The 14549-nt window shown below is 51.5% G+C and overlaps 2 protein-coding genes across 3 annotated transcripts; one reads left to right on the top strand and one right to left on the bottom strand.

Annotated features, from left to right (window-relative positions):
* UNG (uracil DNA glycosylase) lies at nt 1-8691 on the bottom strand. Its single transcript, XM_045843335.1, has 7 exons — nt 8501-8691; nt 7650-7856; nt 7008-7103; nt 4611-4708; nt 3743-3831; nt 2843-3021; nt 1-1127 (listed from the first exon to the last, which is right to left on the bottom strand). Exons 1-7 carry the CDS (start codon nt 8630-8632, stop codon nt 987-989), a joined length of 942 nt encoding a protein of 313 aa, XP_045699291.1. The 5' UTR covers nt 8633-8691; the 3' UTR covers nt 1-986.
* Nucleotides 8692-10660: 1969 nt separating this feature from the next.
* Nucleotides 10661-14507, top strand: ALKBH2 (alkB homolog 2, alpha-ketoglutarate dependent dioxygenase). 2 transcript variants are annotated; one of them, XM_045843708.1, is made up of 4 exons: nt 10661-10695; nt 11298-11739; nt 12975-13173; nt 14195-14507. In XM_045843708.1, exons 2-4 carry the CDS (start codon nt 11463-11465, stop codon nt 14499-14501), a joined length of 783 nt encoding a protein of 260 aa, XP_045699664.1. In that variant the 5' UTR covers nt 10661-10695; nt 11298-11462; the 3' UTR covers nt 14502-14507. The 2 variants fall into 2 exon arrangements, with proteins under 2 accessions (XP_045699664.1, XP_045699658.1); XM_045843702.1 differs by lacking the exon at nt 10661-10695 and adding an exon at nt 10755-10907.
* Nucleotides 14508-14549: the final 42 nt, after the last annotated feature.

Below are 14549 nucleotides of genomic sequence, written 5' to 3'. Positions count from 1 at the left end.
TGAAACTTCAAAAACTTTTATTTCCAAACCCTAGCAGGTTTAACTTTGAACCCAGCTAACAGCAAAACAGCATCTCTAGCAGGATCTGGGATGGAGGTGCAGACCTAACAATCGTCTCTTAGCCAAAGGATTTGAAAAAATACGTATATACATCTGCATAAGTATTTTTTTAAAAAGTGAAAATCTCCAGCATTGCAAAAGACATCCCAAAATGATTTCGGTCCCTAGAAAATAGCACCTGGCACTATGTGGCCTCAAATTCAAGATACATCTGGGAAAAAAAATAAAACATTTCTTCTTAAAAACAAACAAACAAAAAACCTTTCTCCTCCTTCCTATTCAACTTCCATTGCTTATTCCTAGAAACACTCAGAGAGCCATATAAACAAGACCCGCCCACTTCTCTTGGCCTCTGTGTTCAGGCTCACCACCGATTGCTACCATCAGGAAATCAAGCCCTAGTTTCTGGGAACTGGCAAAAATAAAAAAAAAATAATAAAAAATAAAAAAAAAAATCCTATTTCCTTCAAGGAGGAAGTTGGCCTGGACTGGAACACCAGGATGTGCAAAGGGAATCTTTCTAAATAAAAACACCCAACATCTTATAACCTAAAGTGTAACCTACAGGTAAAAACAAGTAGCAGCGAACTATATAAACCAAAAGGTGCCAATCTGCCCATCTCTAACCATAAAGCAAACAGAGGGGAGGAGAGTCAAGAACTTGAGCTCCTCTCCCTTCCAAGAACTTGGACGCCTATTCTAGGCCAAAGCCGCAATGCAGAGACGGACTCGGTCACAGCGCACAGGCTTTGCTGGATACAGCCGCCCCTCCAGGGCAGCCTGGCTCATGCCCGCTTTACCCAAACCTTCTCTCCCATATGCAGAATGCTTAAGGGTCACCACGGAAATTATTTTTTCAATTTGACTTCGTCACTGACAACCTTCTAAAAACTGCCCGGAGACCACCACAGTCCCCCAGGTCGGGGTCACAGATCCTTCCAGTTGATGGGCTCCTTGCCAGACTTCTGCAGCAGCTCGTTGGTTTTAGAGAAATGTCTGCACCCAAAGAACCCGCGGTACACCGACAGCGGGGAGGGGTGGGCGGTCTGCAGCACGTGGTGGCGCTTCTGAAAGAGAACAAGAGATCGGCTGAGAGGCAGCACGCCTGGGACTCGATGGCAGGTATACCGCCCCCCTCCACTAACTGTGTGCACCTGCCTTTAGCGCTCACCGCGGGGCACCAGTGCGCACGCTCATTCCTTTGCAGGGCGACGCCACGACCTTTGCTGGGCGCCACGGCTGCAAAGGCCTGGTCTCAGCCTCCAACCTGGCACCGCCCACGCCATTTTTAAGTGCCGTATCTTAGGACCCAGCAACTCCACTGCTGAGAACACACGTGTTAAAGGACCCCAAGAGGCCTCTACCTACCCAAAGACGCAGGGTTAGGGAGGTCCACGGCAACCCTGCTTATCTGGGTAACAACTAATATAAGTCCAGTGTTACACAACTGGCCAGAAATATTTTTCTGAAGTTCTTACAGTGGAACACCACGTGGCCGCTAGAACAAGGCCAAGTACCTGTGTTGGTAAGGGAAGACCTTGAAAATACATCAAGTGAAAAAAAAGTGGTAACTGCATCAAAATTTTTTTTGATGAATACCCTAAATGCTATTTGTACTAGCTCATTCAGGGAAAAGAAACGGTGGAGGGCGCTGACTTCCATCTGCGCCTCTCGTCGCTGTCTGAACCGTCTCCCCACAGAAATGGGGCACTTTGAGTTTAAAATTCCACCTGTAGTTCACTGGGCAGGAACACAAGAGACTTCGTTCTCTTCTTTCTTCTTTTCTGTATTTGAGTAAAAACCACCTAACAAATCATTGTTTCCAAACATCCCTGCCTTCCAGCTGCTCAGTCCAGGAGGGGCCCTAACTGCAGCCCAGCGGCCCAGCATGGTCCAGAACACAGAGCCTGCAGGTGGACAGCCTGGGTCTGAGTCCTGGCTCTGCCACTTAGTTGTGCAGCCACGGGGAAGTTGCAGAGCCCCCTTAAGTGGCTATTGTTTTTTGTACATGTAAATTGGGAATATCACCAGCGCCCAGCTTCTAGTTGCTGCCCGAGAACCGAGGGATGACTGCACGGGCAGAGTAGCACGAGAAGTAATGGGGCTCAAGTGCTCATCAGCACCCTGCCTGGCTTGCCGCACCGGCCCTTCATGGGAATGGGGGCCGTGCCAAACTTTCCTCGAAGGGCACGTTGGTTGGCCTCTGGGGAAGGGAGAAACCTCTATACTCAGGACAAAGGCAGCAGGGCGCTCAACGGCAGGCAGGGAAGTGGGGCCCAGGGAACCAAGCTGGGAGGTGCAGGCAGCCTGGAGCTGAGAGAGAAAAGCGGGGGAGCTGCGGCTGAGAGGCAGAGCGGGGCCACGCCCACCACCGACCCCAGCCTGCCGGCCTGAGTCGGGGCCCTGGGGGACAGGGCACCTGAACGCTCCGGGGGAGATCAGAGGCGGCCTAAACCAAGGCTTTGGGTGGGGCCGGGTCTGAGCGACAGTGAAGACAGAAGGCAGGCTGAATGAATGACTGGATGTGGGGAGGGCGGGGGAGAAGGGGAAAAAGACAGAGGCAGGGAGGCATTATGAATGGTATCTGACTTCTGGCGGGACAACTGGGTAGATGGTACTTTTTGTCCTTGGGTAGTTCAGAGGAGGAAGTTGAGCGAGGGATGCATGCGGGAACGAAAATCTCCCTTGGAAAATGAACGAGGAAGATGTTGAGTGTTCTAGGACCACACTGCAAGAACTCCTAGATTCTCTCCACTGGCTTACACGGCTCAGAACCACATACCCTGTCGATGGCGCTGCCCTTCTTCTGAGCGTAAGAGCCCCAGAGCAAGAACACGAGGCCACTCGAGTTCTCGTTCAGCCAGGACACAACTGCGTCGGTGAACTGCTCCCAGCCTCTCTCCTTGTGGGAGTTGGCCTGATGCGCCCGGACCGTGAGGACGGCGTTGAGCAGGAGAACACCTACGGGCACACACCGAAGAAGCAGGTCAAAGGCAGGCTGCAACGAGCCAGCCCGACAGCCAAGGAGACCTTGCTCAGGGTGGCGTCCAGAACGGCCGCCTGAAATTCGGCCGTAGAGGAAGTGTTACAAAACAGACCGCTGGGCACCTCTTGGTGAGATCAGAGGGCAACCAGCTCTCACCGCTGCACTTTCAACATCTTCCACGTTTGCAACAGTGAGTGGAAATGACTTATCACCGGTCATCGGAAAGAATTTTCAAACAGTATCCTAAGTGGCATTAAATAATGCCAGAGAGTAACAAATGGAGGCCAAAGTATTTCATGGGGGGCGAAAAAATCTAACTGTAAGAAACCAAAGGGTAAATATTCTTTATCGTGGTGACAGTTTACTTGTTAAAGAAAAAGAAAGAAAAAAGTCCGTAGACACATATTAAACACATACAACACAACATACAGTGAAGTGACAAAACGTGCGGCCACCTTCTAAATGGCCCAAGTTCGACTAAGCGGATAAACGTAAAATAATAACGAGGACCACCCTTTCCAAATTATGATGAAAACATGAAAGATAACTCGGGCCGCAGGGCACAAAGGAGATACATTCCCCGACTCGGGCACCCCCGATCCTCACGACCATCTTTTACAAACGGAAGTACATGGACGGAGAGGCGAGGACGGTGGGCCCCACCCGGGAGGTACGCGGCAGCAGCAGCGGTTTTACCTTGCTTGGCCCACCCAGATAAGTCTCCGTGACCGGGATGGACAAAACCATCTATGTCTGTGGACAGCTCTTTATAAATGTTTTCCAAGCTGAAAGAAAGCCAGAAGGAAAGAGACAATCTTAAGCACAATTTTGAAAATTCAGTAACCTCTCGACATGTCAGTTACAGGCCGGAACACCAGGCCCGGAGGGGACGAAAGCACACACACTAATTCAGAGAAAATACAGCCATTCCTTCTGCCTAAACCTTCCTTTTGTTCTGTTTAAGGAACTGCACTTGAGAAAACCTAAATAAATTAGCCTGAGAGTTACAACACCCGTCCATGGATGCTTAGTCAGTGTTGTATCTATCTATATATTTATAAAAATCCTCTGAGCAGTGGTTCTGAACCAGGGGTGACTTCTGTCCCAAGGGACACCTGGCAATGTGTGAGGACACCTCTCATCGCCATTTGTGAGAACTCTCTGGTCCCAGAGGGCTGGTGCTGCCGACGTCGGGTGGTGGAACACCTTCCAGCGCACAGGACCAACCCTTTCCCCGACAAAGACCCAGCCCCCCATGTCACCAGTGCTGAGACAGAAATTTTGCTCCAGTCCTTCGCAGGTTCGATTCCCGGTCAGGGCACATGCCTGGGTTTTGGGCCAGATCCCCAGTTGGGGGTATGTGAGAGGCAATTGATCTATGTTTCTCTCGCTTTCTCCCTCCCTGCCTCTCTAAAAATAAATAAATAAAATCTTAAAAGAAAAATCCTGCTCTGAAAGCTAGTGAAAGTCCCCTCGAATGATAGGCTTGCCCGTCATTCACAAAGGACGCATCTGAAAGTAACTGCACGTGGACCCGAGCCACCCACAGAGCGATCAGTCCTACCTGGGCGGAGGCGGAACAGGTCTCTGAACACTGAAGCAGAGCCCGTGAGCCTGATTGGGCCCGTGATATGGATCCTGTCCCAGAATGACAACCTTCACCTGCAAACACCAGGAGGCAAATTAAAACAATACTCCAATGTAGACAGTGCGGACCAACACCTGGGTGACCGATGACCCACACAAGGGGACAAGAGAATGAGAAGGCGGCCCGCCTGCTGACCCAACTGAGAGCCCCCAGAAGAAAACAGCCGGTGAGGGGACATCATTACTTTCCACCACCAAATCCTCCTTCCCTCGATCACCCACCACACCGCCCCCTCCCTTCTGACACAGTTCGGGTCAGCTTCGCTCCCGCCCCTCCCATTTTCCAGATTACAAAGGGAAACACATCCTTGAAAACAAGGACTACCACCCAGAAACATAAAAGTAGCTGGTGATCTCCCAGCTACGCTATCCCGTTTTCATCCAATCAGTGTTCATTACCTACGGAATTGGGGTTACTGTACTCACTACCCCACATGTTTGTGGCACACATCACATTCCGGGCACCCTTCAAGTCAGCAGAGTTCAGTCACCAATGGGCAGCCAGCCAGCTTTCCATCCCCCCCCCATTACCGAAAGTTACACAGTAAACACCCTAGTACATGTGTCTTTCCACACTGTTGCCTTTATTTCTACAGAATACTTGTAACAGTGGCGTTGAAGGCCGAAGGGTAAGTGTATTTTAAATTTTCATAGACACACTCCAATTTGCTTTTCAACAAATTGAGGCAACTCAAACCCCGCCACCAGCGGCACAGGAAGGTGCCTGCTCCCCTACACGCACTAAGGAAGGAAACCAGAAGGTAAGGAGGCCAGGCCCAAGAGCCCTGGCGGTGGGCGGCAGATGCGGTGAAAAGTAACTAGGCCACTGTCACAGGGACGTGAAAACACAGCCCGTCCTTCTGACCTGGAGGCCGCCCACGTCTTCTTCATGCTGCTCAAGGTGTACCTACCATCTTGGAATCTCCTCCCACAGCTGGCACAAGCCATATCCTCCCGCTTTAGACACTCCCCTCAGCAGGGAGCTTTCACGGGCTTCTCCCTTCCTACTACCGGGGCTCACACGGTCCCCAGCACGAAACAACCTGTCCCAGCAGGGACGCTTTTCAGTTCTGGTCCCAGGAAAGGGACAGCTGGGAGGAGCCAGGTAACCCTCCCTCCCATTCCCTCCACGAGCTCCTTTGCAAAGAAGCCTCACTGGGCCATCTGATCCTCAGTTCCTCACTCTTTTCTTATTCTTCCCTATTTACACCGATCACTGGTATTCAGGACGGGACATGCTATTCAAACAAGGTGCAAAACAGTACTGAACTTAGAAGGACTCAGTTTTGTCTTTTAACTTCAGAAATATGGAGCTATATCCAAAGTCCTTACTCTAAATGGAAAACTGTGAAGTTCGCTAAGTATTAGGTTTAGCGGCCTTATCAAGATGGTTTATTCACCTATTCCACTCCTGTTTAACAGATATTTTTATTAAATCACAGGATCGCTGCTCTCAACTTACAAATGTGGAAGGGAAAGAGGTAACAGCAAAATGTAAAATCCTCCAGTGTAAGCAGACACTACATATATTTGGGGACTTGAGAAGAAAACCAGGTCACAAAGGTGGTGGGGAACAGGCTCCAGCGAGGCGCCATAGATCTCGCTGGCTGTCAAAAGACAGAACAGAGCAGAGGGCCGCCACACGGCTCAACTCTGACGTCAAAGAACAGGAGGCGGTGGCAAGGCTGGTGAGTAGGACGCGGCCATGTTCATGTTCAGCTTTGACAGTTCAGACAGTGGAAAAGCACAGACCAGCTTCTGAACAGGGGACTGGCAGGACCAGAGCCCCCAGGCAGCAGCCGTCGTGCACAAGGAACCAAAGCAAAGGGATTTGTTCCCAGGGCAGCAAAACTGTTTGGGACAGAAGGTAGGAGACAGAAAGTGTCAGCTCTAAAAGACGGCGTGGTGGGACAGAGAACGCAGAGCTGCAAGCTGAGGTAGGGCTGCCCATAGCCTGGTGACAAAGACATCACTGCTCCATGCCCCCGTTTCCTCCTCACCACCGCAGTACTCCTTAACACGGGACTGGGGTGCATTTCAGGATTAAATAACATACAAGAAATGAGAGCACATTGACACGGGGTCTATGTGCATATTCTTCTTTTGTGCTGTGCCAACAGCACATGGTAGAAGTCAAAAACAAAAAAAACCAAACAAACAACAACAGTAAATACAGGTTAAAATACAGCCTGACAAATCTCACAATTTTAGTATCTTACTCATTACTGAATTATGGACACTGACGTGACTCATTAAAAACTGCTATTTAATCCCCACACCCCTCTTATTAAATTCACCGACACCTAGCACTTACGTCTCTGATGTCGCACATTTGTGTCCATGTGAAGACTTGGTGTGGAGGTGGATAAACAGTGTAATTCCTTCTTTCTTCTGCAACAAAGCCCATTAGCTGATTGAAAGAGAAACTAGACTGAAAATCAGATTCTCAGTGGAAACCATACAAATTCAACAGAAAAGTTAACTGAAGCATTATCTAGCTCTTTGCTGTTTTATATCCAAATTCATTTACAAAAAAAAAAAACAAAAACAAAAAAACCCACAACAAATTTACTCAATCTGTTCAATCCCCTCCCTTTCTTTGGGCTGGGTCAAACCTGACTGGTCTAGACTCCTCCATTTCCTGTTAATGCCAATCCCCCCCCCCTTTAAAGGCGGGGCCAGGTTTCCCGCAGCTAGGTTTGTTTGTGGTTTTACTATGCAACTCTTTCCTGAAAGCAGACTAACGAAATGCATTGAAACCATATCACCTTAGTCTCTTAGACACTTTAACTAATATAAATGTGTGCATTCAAACACCATGGTTTTATTTTACCCCCTTAGCGTGAAAAAGACGTTAAAGGAGATAAAATAGGGAACAATGAAAGTAATATCCTATAAAAGTGGCCTTGGCCTGCTATACTAACAAGGCAAAGGGCCCCCCAGGCTTCTGGTTTACCTTTATAAAATACGGTTTCCCGAACTCTCCGCTGAGGTGCTTCTTCCAACTTTCACCAAAACCCACCGGCACATTGCGAGCAGCGAGTCTGAGCAGGGCCGCGGCCTTGTTCTTCTGGATGCGGTCCAACTGCTCGGGGCTCAGCGGCGATGAAGGCGGTGTGCCGGGCTCCTCCGGCTCTGCCCGGGCCTTCTTGGGTGGGCTAGCCTGCAAGTGGTCCCCGCAGAGACGGGTCAAAAGCTTCAAGGGACCTCCCCCAGGCGCTAGCAGGCTCCGCCCCCATCCCAAAGACCCAAAGAAGAGGACACCCATTCGTGGGTTTCAGCTCCACTCGCAATGTTGGTGCACAACCGGACTCTGGAAAACCAAGCCGTTGTCCCCCAGTTAGGCGTTTGGCACTAAAACCCGGCGGACAGGAGCGTTTCGCCGGAGCGGAAGCTCTGCAACTAGGAGCTCCGCCCCGCCAAACCCGCCACTCGCATCCCCACGTGGTCTTTTCGCGGCAAAAGCCCTCCTCCCGAGGGCCCGCCCTTTCCTTCCTCAGATAGGACGGAGGAACAAGAAGGGCAGCCCCCTTCGCCTCTGATTGGTGCCGTAGGCCCCGAAGCTCGCCCCTATTGGCTGGTCCCTTAGCATGGCCGCCCCTGGAGCACCGTGGCGGCTGTTTTGAACTGGGACCTCAGCTTTCTAAGTCTGGGGCACGTTTCTGCAGCTCCTCGGTCGTACAGGGCCCGCCGCCTCCCTCGCCCTCCTTTCCCCCTTCCCCGGCCCCGCAAGCAGTCCCCGCCGTGCCTCCCTCCCCCGCCTTTCCCTCTTCCCCGGCCCCGCAAGCAGTCCCCGCCGTGCCTCACCGCTGCATCCCGGCTCTCCTCAGCTACCGCCGCCACGCCGGTCCCCAGGTCGCCCGGCTCGGGGCTACGGACACGTCGCTTGCTAGCAGGATTCGGGGAGAAAAAGGAGTAGAGCGTCTTCTGGCCGATCATCCCGAAGCCGAGAGGGAAGAAAACACGCGCCGCCCGGGACCCACAAGGCTGGCGCAGACAGTGGCGGTATGGAATTGGCGCCAAGCCGCTCGCGCATGCTCCAATCGAGGGGGTGGGCTGGGCAGGGGGCGGTGGAAGGCCTAGTGCGCATGTGCGAGAGGGGCTGCTGGGGGCAGGGTAGGTACTCTCCTTTATTTACTCTTTCAGTTATTCACTTGACACATCTCTCTGCCTTGGGGCAGGTTCCTGCTTCTCTCCGCAGTAAAAAAAGATAAAAGCACCTGTTGTGGGAGTGAAATTAGCATTAAAATAGCATTTGTTGAGCTCTCAGATGCTGCATTATCATCCCATTTTCACCGCCCATTTTACTGACAGCAAACTAAGGCTAAGAATGGTCCAACTTTGTGCCTTAACCTGCAAAGTTTGGGGGAAGACTTTGAGGTCGTAAAGGTTAAACTTCCAACTAGTCATCCTCTGAAAAGCACCCCCACACCTCCAACACACCTGGGACTCTTCTTTGTCCCTCCCTCCTCCCATCCAAACCTTCAACAGGTCCTCTTGGTTCCGTCTCCAAAATAAACTCTGAATTCAGCTGCTGCTCTCTCCATCTCCTGGCTACAATCCCAGCTCGTCACCTCTTTCCTACCAAGTAATCTGTTTGAAATGGAAATCGTATCATGATAACCCCCAGGTGAAAATCCTGCAGCTTCCAAATATGGTTAGAATACAATGCCAGCTCCTTACTCTGCTGGCAAGGCTGCTTCCCTCTCTCACAGAAGCTCCCACTACGGTGGCATGAATGAATCTGGGTCTCAGCCTTCGCTGGACATAACCAGCGTGTCCCTTGTGTGGCCTTTACACCCTTGCACGAATTGCACAACCCCCCCCCCCCAAATCTGGAAGCATTGAAAAGGCAGTTCAGCACTTTTGTATTAAGTAAAGCAAACACTTTCAGGTGCCCCTGCAATCCCGCTCCTAGGTGTTTACACAAGTGAAATTAAAATCTATGTTCATACAAAAGCTTCTTCAGGAGTGGAGTTTATGTGGAATTGACCTAAACTGGAAACAACCCGAATGTCCCTCAGTGGGTGGAGAGTGGGGCACCAGGACAATGGAATACTACGTAGCAATCGAAGGAACAACTAATACAAACACCAAGGATACATCTTTTTTTTTAAGATTTAATTTACTTATTTTTAGAGAGGGAAGGGAGAGAGAGACAGACAGACAGACATCAATGTGCGGTTGCTGGGGGTCATGGCCTGCAACCCAGGCATGTGCCCTGACTGGGAATCGAACCTGCGACACTTTGGTTCGCAGCCCGTGCTCAATCCACTGAGCTACGCCAGCCAAGGCCCAAGGATACATCTTGAGGATACATCTTGAAAGCATTATGCTAAATGACAGGGGCCAGGCCCAAAAAGTTATATGTTGTATGATTTCCTTTATTAGTAAATTCCGGAAAAGACAAAACTATAGGGACAGAAAACACATCAGTGATTGGGGGCTTGGGGGAACCCTGTGGGGTGATGGAACTGTTCTGGATCTAGACCATGGTGGTGCACATACAACTGCGTACGTTTGTGTAAATCTGCAGAACGGTGCAGGAAGAAGATTCCTAACAAGACCGGACTTCACAGAGCTTTCATTCCATCGGAGGAGACAGACAGTAACCAAGATTAGGAGCAGCATTAGAACCTGACCTTGGAACATGAGGCCCTTCAAGCCCAGAGATGGTCAATAACCTGTAGGAGCCACACAACTAGAGTGGAGGGGACAGAAATGGAAGCCACAGGGTAGGACTGCAGGACTCGTGCTTCTACCTGCGACGGGATGCTGGTGGCCCAACTCCCAGGGGGAGGTGCACCAAACAACAGCTCCCCACCACAGATGATCCTCAACAGTTGCTAATAAATACTAAACTCGAAATACCGTAGTGCTTGCAACACACCCAGAAGGCCAATAGGTGGCGCCCGAGGGCCGCTCACCACCTTATTTCGCAAATTTGCCTGCATTTCCCAGCTTGCTGCGGGGATCTAGCCGGAAGCAGTGCTGCGGTTCGAGTGAGTTGTTTTCTCTTTCCCACCCTCCACCCCCCCATTTCTACTGTGGGTGGGGGAGTCGAACTACGCAGGTGCCGTCTGAGATTTTAAAGAGAACCCTCGCCACCCCCACCTCACGCACGTATCACAGTTTTTATTTTCTATCCGAATTCCCCGTGCTTGCCGAAGGATCACGTTTAACTGTTTACACGTAGATTCAGAGTCATATCCATGTGAGGATCACTGCCGTCCTTACCTGCTTTAATAATGGTTTGGGGGGGGGGCACAGTCAGCTACGGGTGGAAGGGAGATATACACACTGCTTCCCTGGATGACTCTGGGCAAGCCCCCTACCTTCTCGAGTCAGTCTCCCCTGTAAAGTGAGGATTGGGATTGTAGTTTCCAAATTTGCCTGTGGTGTGTGAATTCAAAGGGGAAATGGGGGGAGGGAAGGCCGGAGGGGTGTCTACAAATTCAGGTGCTTGGGGATGGAGTGCAGGCCTTGGGGGTTTTGCAAGCTAACCAGCTGATTCGAGCATAGCCAGGTATGTGGGAGGTGCTGGGCTGGACCAGATCAACCTCAGGGCCATTATTCCAACATGAATCCTCTACTTCCTTTCCAGAACACGGTGTTAAACTTTAAAATGGAAACCTGAAAACAGTAAGGAGGAATGCTGCTGTGAATTGCTTTGCCACAGGGCGAGTTTTTGCACGTGGAACAGAGCCTGGGCAGTATCTCTCTCTCTGCCCCATCACTGGCCCCCAGGTCTTTGCTTTGTGGAGGCAGGATGGACAAATTCCTGGTGAAGAGGGTTCGAGGGGACCTTTTGGGAAAAAGGGAGCAAGAGCAGGCTGGAGAAGGCTCAGCAGGGTTGGGAGAAGACAAGGAAAGCACCAGGAAAAGGCCCAGGAGGGAACCGCCAGGGAAGGGTGTGGACTTGGGAGGCCCAGACTGGCGACACCTTCGGTCAGAGGGCCTGGACTGTGATTACACAGTCCTGTTTGGCAAAGCTGAAGCGGATGAGATTTTCCGGGAGTTGGAGCAAGAAGTGGAATATTTTACAGGTAAGCGGAGGACTGCGGGGTGCCCGTTGAGGGCTTGTTTGATAAAACCAGTGTATATTTCGAGAAATCAGAACTCAGGAGCCGTTGATTACTGATGAGTTCGTCAATTGATTCAACACATTCTCTGGGTGCCTGTGCGCCAAGACCCTGGCTAGGTGCTTGGAATACAGACCTTAAAAAAAAACAACAAACAGGATTACCTGCTCACTGGGAGCAGACAGATGACTGAAGTGAGTCTTTGCTGGGAGAATCATCTGGGAAAGTTGAAAGAAAAAAAAAGATGCTGAGTTCTGACCGAGATCCATTGAACAGCAAGAGCTGGGAGGTGCAGCCTGGGTATCAGTGTTTTTAGAAAGCTTCCTGGTGGTTGGAACGTGCAGTCAGGGTGAAGAGCCACTGGTGTAGTAGGAGAGACAGCAGATGACCAGGCGATTCGGCACCGTGTTCTCAGCATCACCTGGGGGACTCTGTTGCTTATGTTACTCCCATTGCTGGGCCCCACCCCCGCAGTCCAATGTCTGCATGTGCAGGTCATGCCCATGCTGCTGAGGACTACACACTGAGGACCACTGCAAGGTGGCAGTGTGCTTGGAGGCACAGAGAAGCCCGAGGAGACCCCAACCTGGAGACTAGCTGTGTTAGTCCCATCATTCATGGGGCCCTGTGCCCTCTGTCCCCACAGCTGGCAAAAATCACTCTAGTGTGTCACCTAACCTTATCTTGCTCACATTTCAGCCTCCGTATTCTGTTCCTACTGTTGTTAAGGGAATTAAGCTATGGTGTTTAAAAAAACAACAACACTGGACTAGGACCATGTTTTTCTAAGCACAGGACAAGAATCACTGTTCTTACATGAAAATTTTGGGCGAGGCACACAGGCTTTTGAGGTGGGGTCCTTGGTCAGGTTATTAAGTTATTTCTGCTCTGACTGGTGTGGCTCAATTGGTTGGAGCATCGTCCCTGGCCAAAAGGTCATGGGTTTGACTCCCAGTCAAGGCACATACCTGGGTTTTCAGTTCCATCCCTGATCTGGGCATGTACTGGAAGGCAACCAGTCAGTGCTTCTCTCTCACACTGATGCTCCTCTCTCTCCCTAAAAGCAATGAAAAGATGTTCTTGGGTGAGGATGAAAAAAAGTTTTTTAAAGTTATTCCTGTTCTACTTCCCTTTCGATCCTGAATACTCGGGGAGCGAGCGTGCCTGGTTTTCTGAGCTGCCGTGTTTCACCTGCCCAGGTGCACTGGCCCAGGTGCGGGTGTTCGGGAAGCTGCACAGTGTGCCAAGGAAGCAGGCGACGTACGGCAACACCGGGCTGACCTACACGTTTTCAGGCCTCACTCTGTCCCCAAAGCCTTGGATCCCGGTGCTGGAGCGAGTCCGGGATCGTGTGTCGCAGGTGACCGGACAGACCTTCAACTTCGTGCTCGTTAACAGGTGACACCCTACTTGTCCACTTTTTTTTCTTGAAGCCACTGCACTGAATTGTATCAGTCTTCTGCCTCTCCCTTATTTTATTCATTTGCCCAACAAATAGTTCTCCAGGGCAGCAGGGCTATTGTAGCGGAGCAGTGCACACAGAGGGTCTTCGTGGAGCCCTGGGCATACGGCGGGAAGTGAAAGGTGACAAACTGCTGAGCCGCCGAACAAGATGATTTCAGACAAACAAGAGGATTTTAGACGTAGACGAGTGTCTCGCTGATTTGACTGAGAATGGCCGGGAGGAAGGGTCTGGGTTTAGGGCAGGGTTTCTCAACAGATGTTTCGGGCCAGATAATTTTGTGGTGGGGACTGCCCTGTGCATTGTGGGATGTTGAGCAGCATCCCTGGCCTCTGCCCACAAGATGCTACTCGCACCCTCTCCCCAGTCAACGCAACCAGAACGTCTCCAGATGCTGCCTGGTCCCAGGCTGGGGCGGAACCACGCCGGTTGAGAACTCTGGATGTGGGGATGGCGGTTACGGGAGGGCCCGTGGGCGTGCTGCCCTTTGAACTGGTAACTAAATGGAGAGGGCGAGCACGAGCTGCACAGCATTTGGGAGGAAGAGCAGAGGGATCTCAGAGACCTGCCCGTGGAGTGAAAATCCCACTGACGCTGGCGGGAAGCAGTGAGAGAGGGAAAGGGGGTGTGTGATCGATGAGTTCAGAGGTGAGTGAGGGCCAGACTGTGCCAGGAGTGTGGATTTTATTCTAGGTGTAGGGAGAGAACTTTCGATGACAAAGGTTTACCTATGGGCACCAGAACTAGAAGACATGTGTTTTTGGCTTCTGTTGGTCGCTGACTTTTAAAGCACGTGATCATCCAGGACCAGCCAACAAAGGGCACAGCCCCCGGGCGGGCGTGGCTCACCTGTGGAACCTGGGCAGGCCCTCCAGCCGTGCGGCAGCCGTCTGCCGTGGTGCTGGCGCGCTTCAGGAGAGGGCCGTTCTGTGACCGGGGCTGGCTTCCTCGCCGCAGGTACAAAGATGGCCGCGACCACATCGGGGAACACCGGGATGACGAAAGGGAACTGGACCCCGGGAGCCCCATCGCCTCTGTCTCCTTTGGGGCCTGCAGAGACTTCTTCTTCCGCCACAAAGACTCTCGAGGGAAGAACCCTGCCCGGAGGGTGGAGGTGGTCAGGCTGCAGCTGGCCCACGGGAGTCTGCTGGTGATGAAGCCCCCGACCAACTCTTGCTGGTATCACAGCCTCCCCATCCGCAAGAAGGTTCTGGCTCCGCGCGTCAACCTGACCTTTCGCAAAATCCTGCCTGCTAGGAAGTAAACAGGTTTTCCAGTGAGCGCTTGTTTTTCCAACCCCCCCCAAAACGGG

Source organism: Phyllostomus hastatus, unplaced genomic scaffold, assembly GCF_019186645.2.
Source record: "Phyllostomus hastatus isolate PE091 unplaced genomic scaffold, TTU_PhHast_1.1 phas_contig_1162, whole genome shotgun sequence".
In the NCBI taxonomy this organism is placed as follows: domain Eukaryota; kingdom Metazoa; phylum Chordata; class Mammalia; order Chiroptera; family Phyllostomidae; genus Phyllostomus; species Phyllostomus hastatus.
This window is presented reverse-complemented; position numbering and strand designations above follow the sequence as displayed.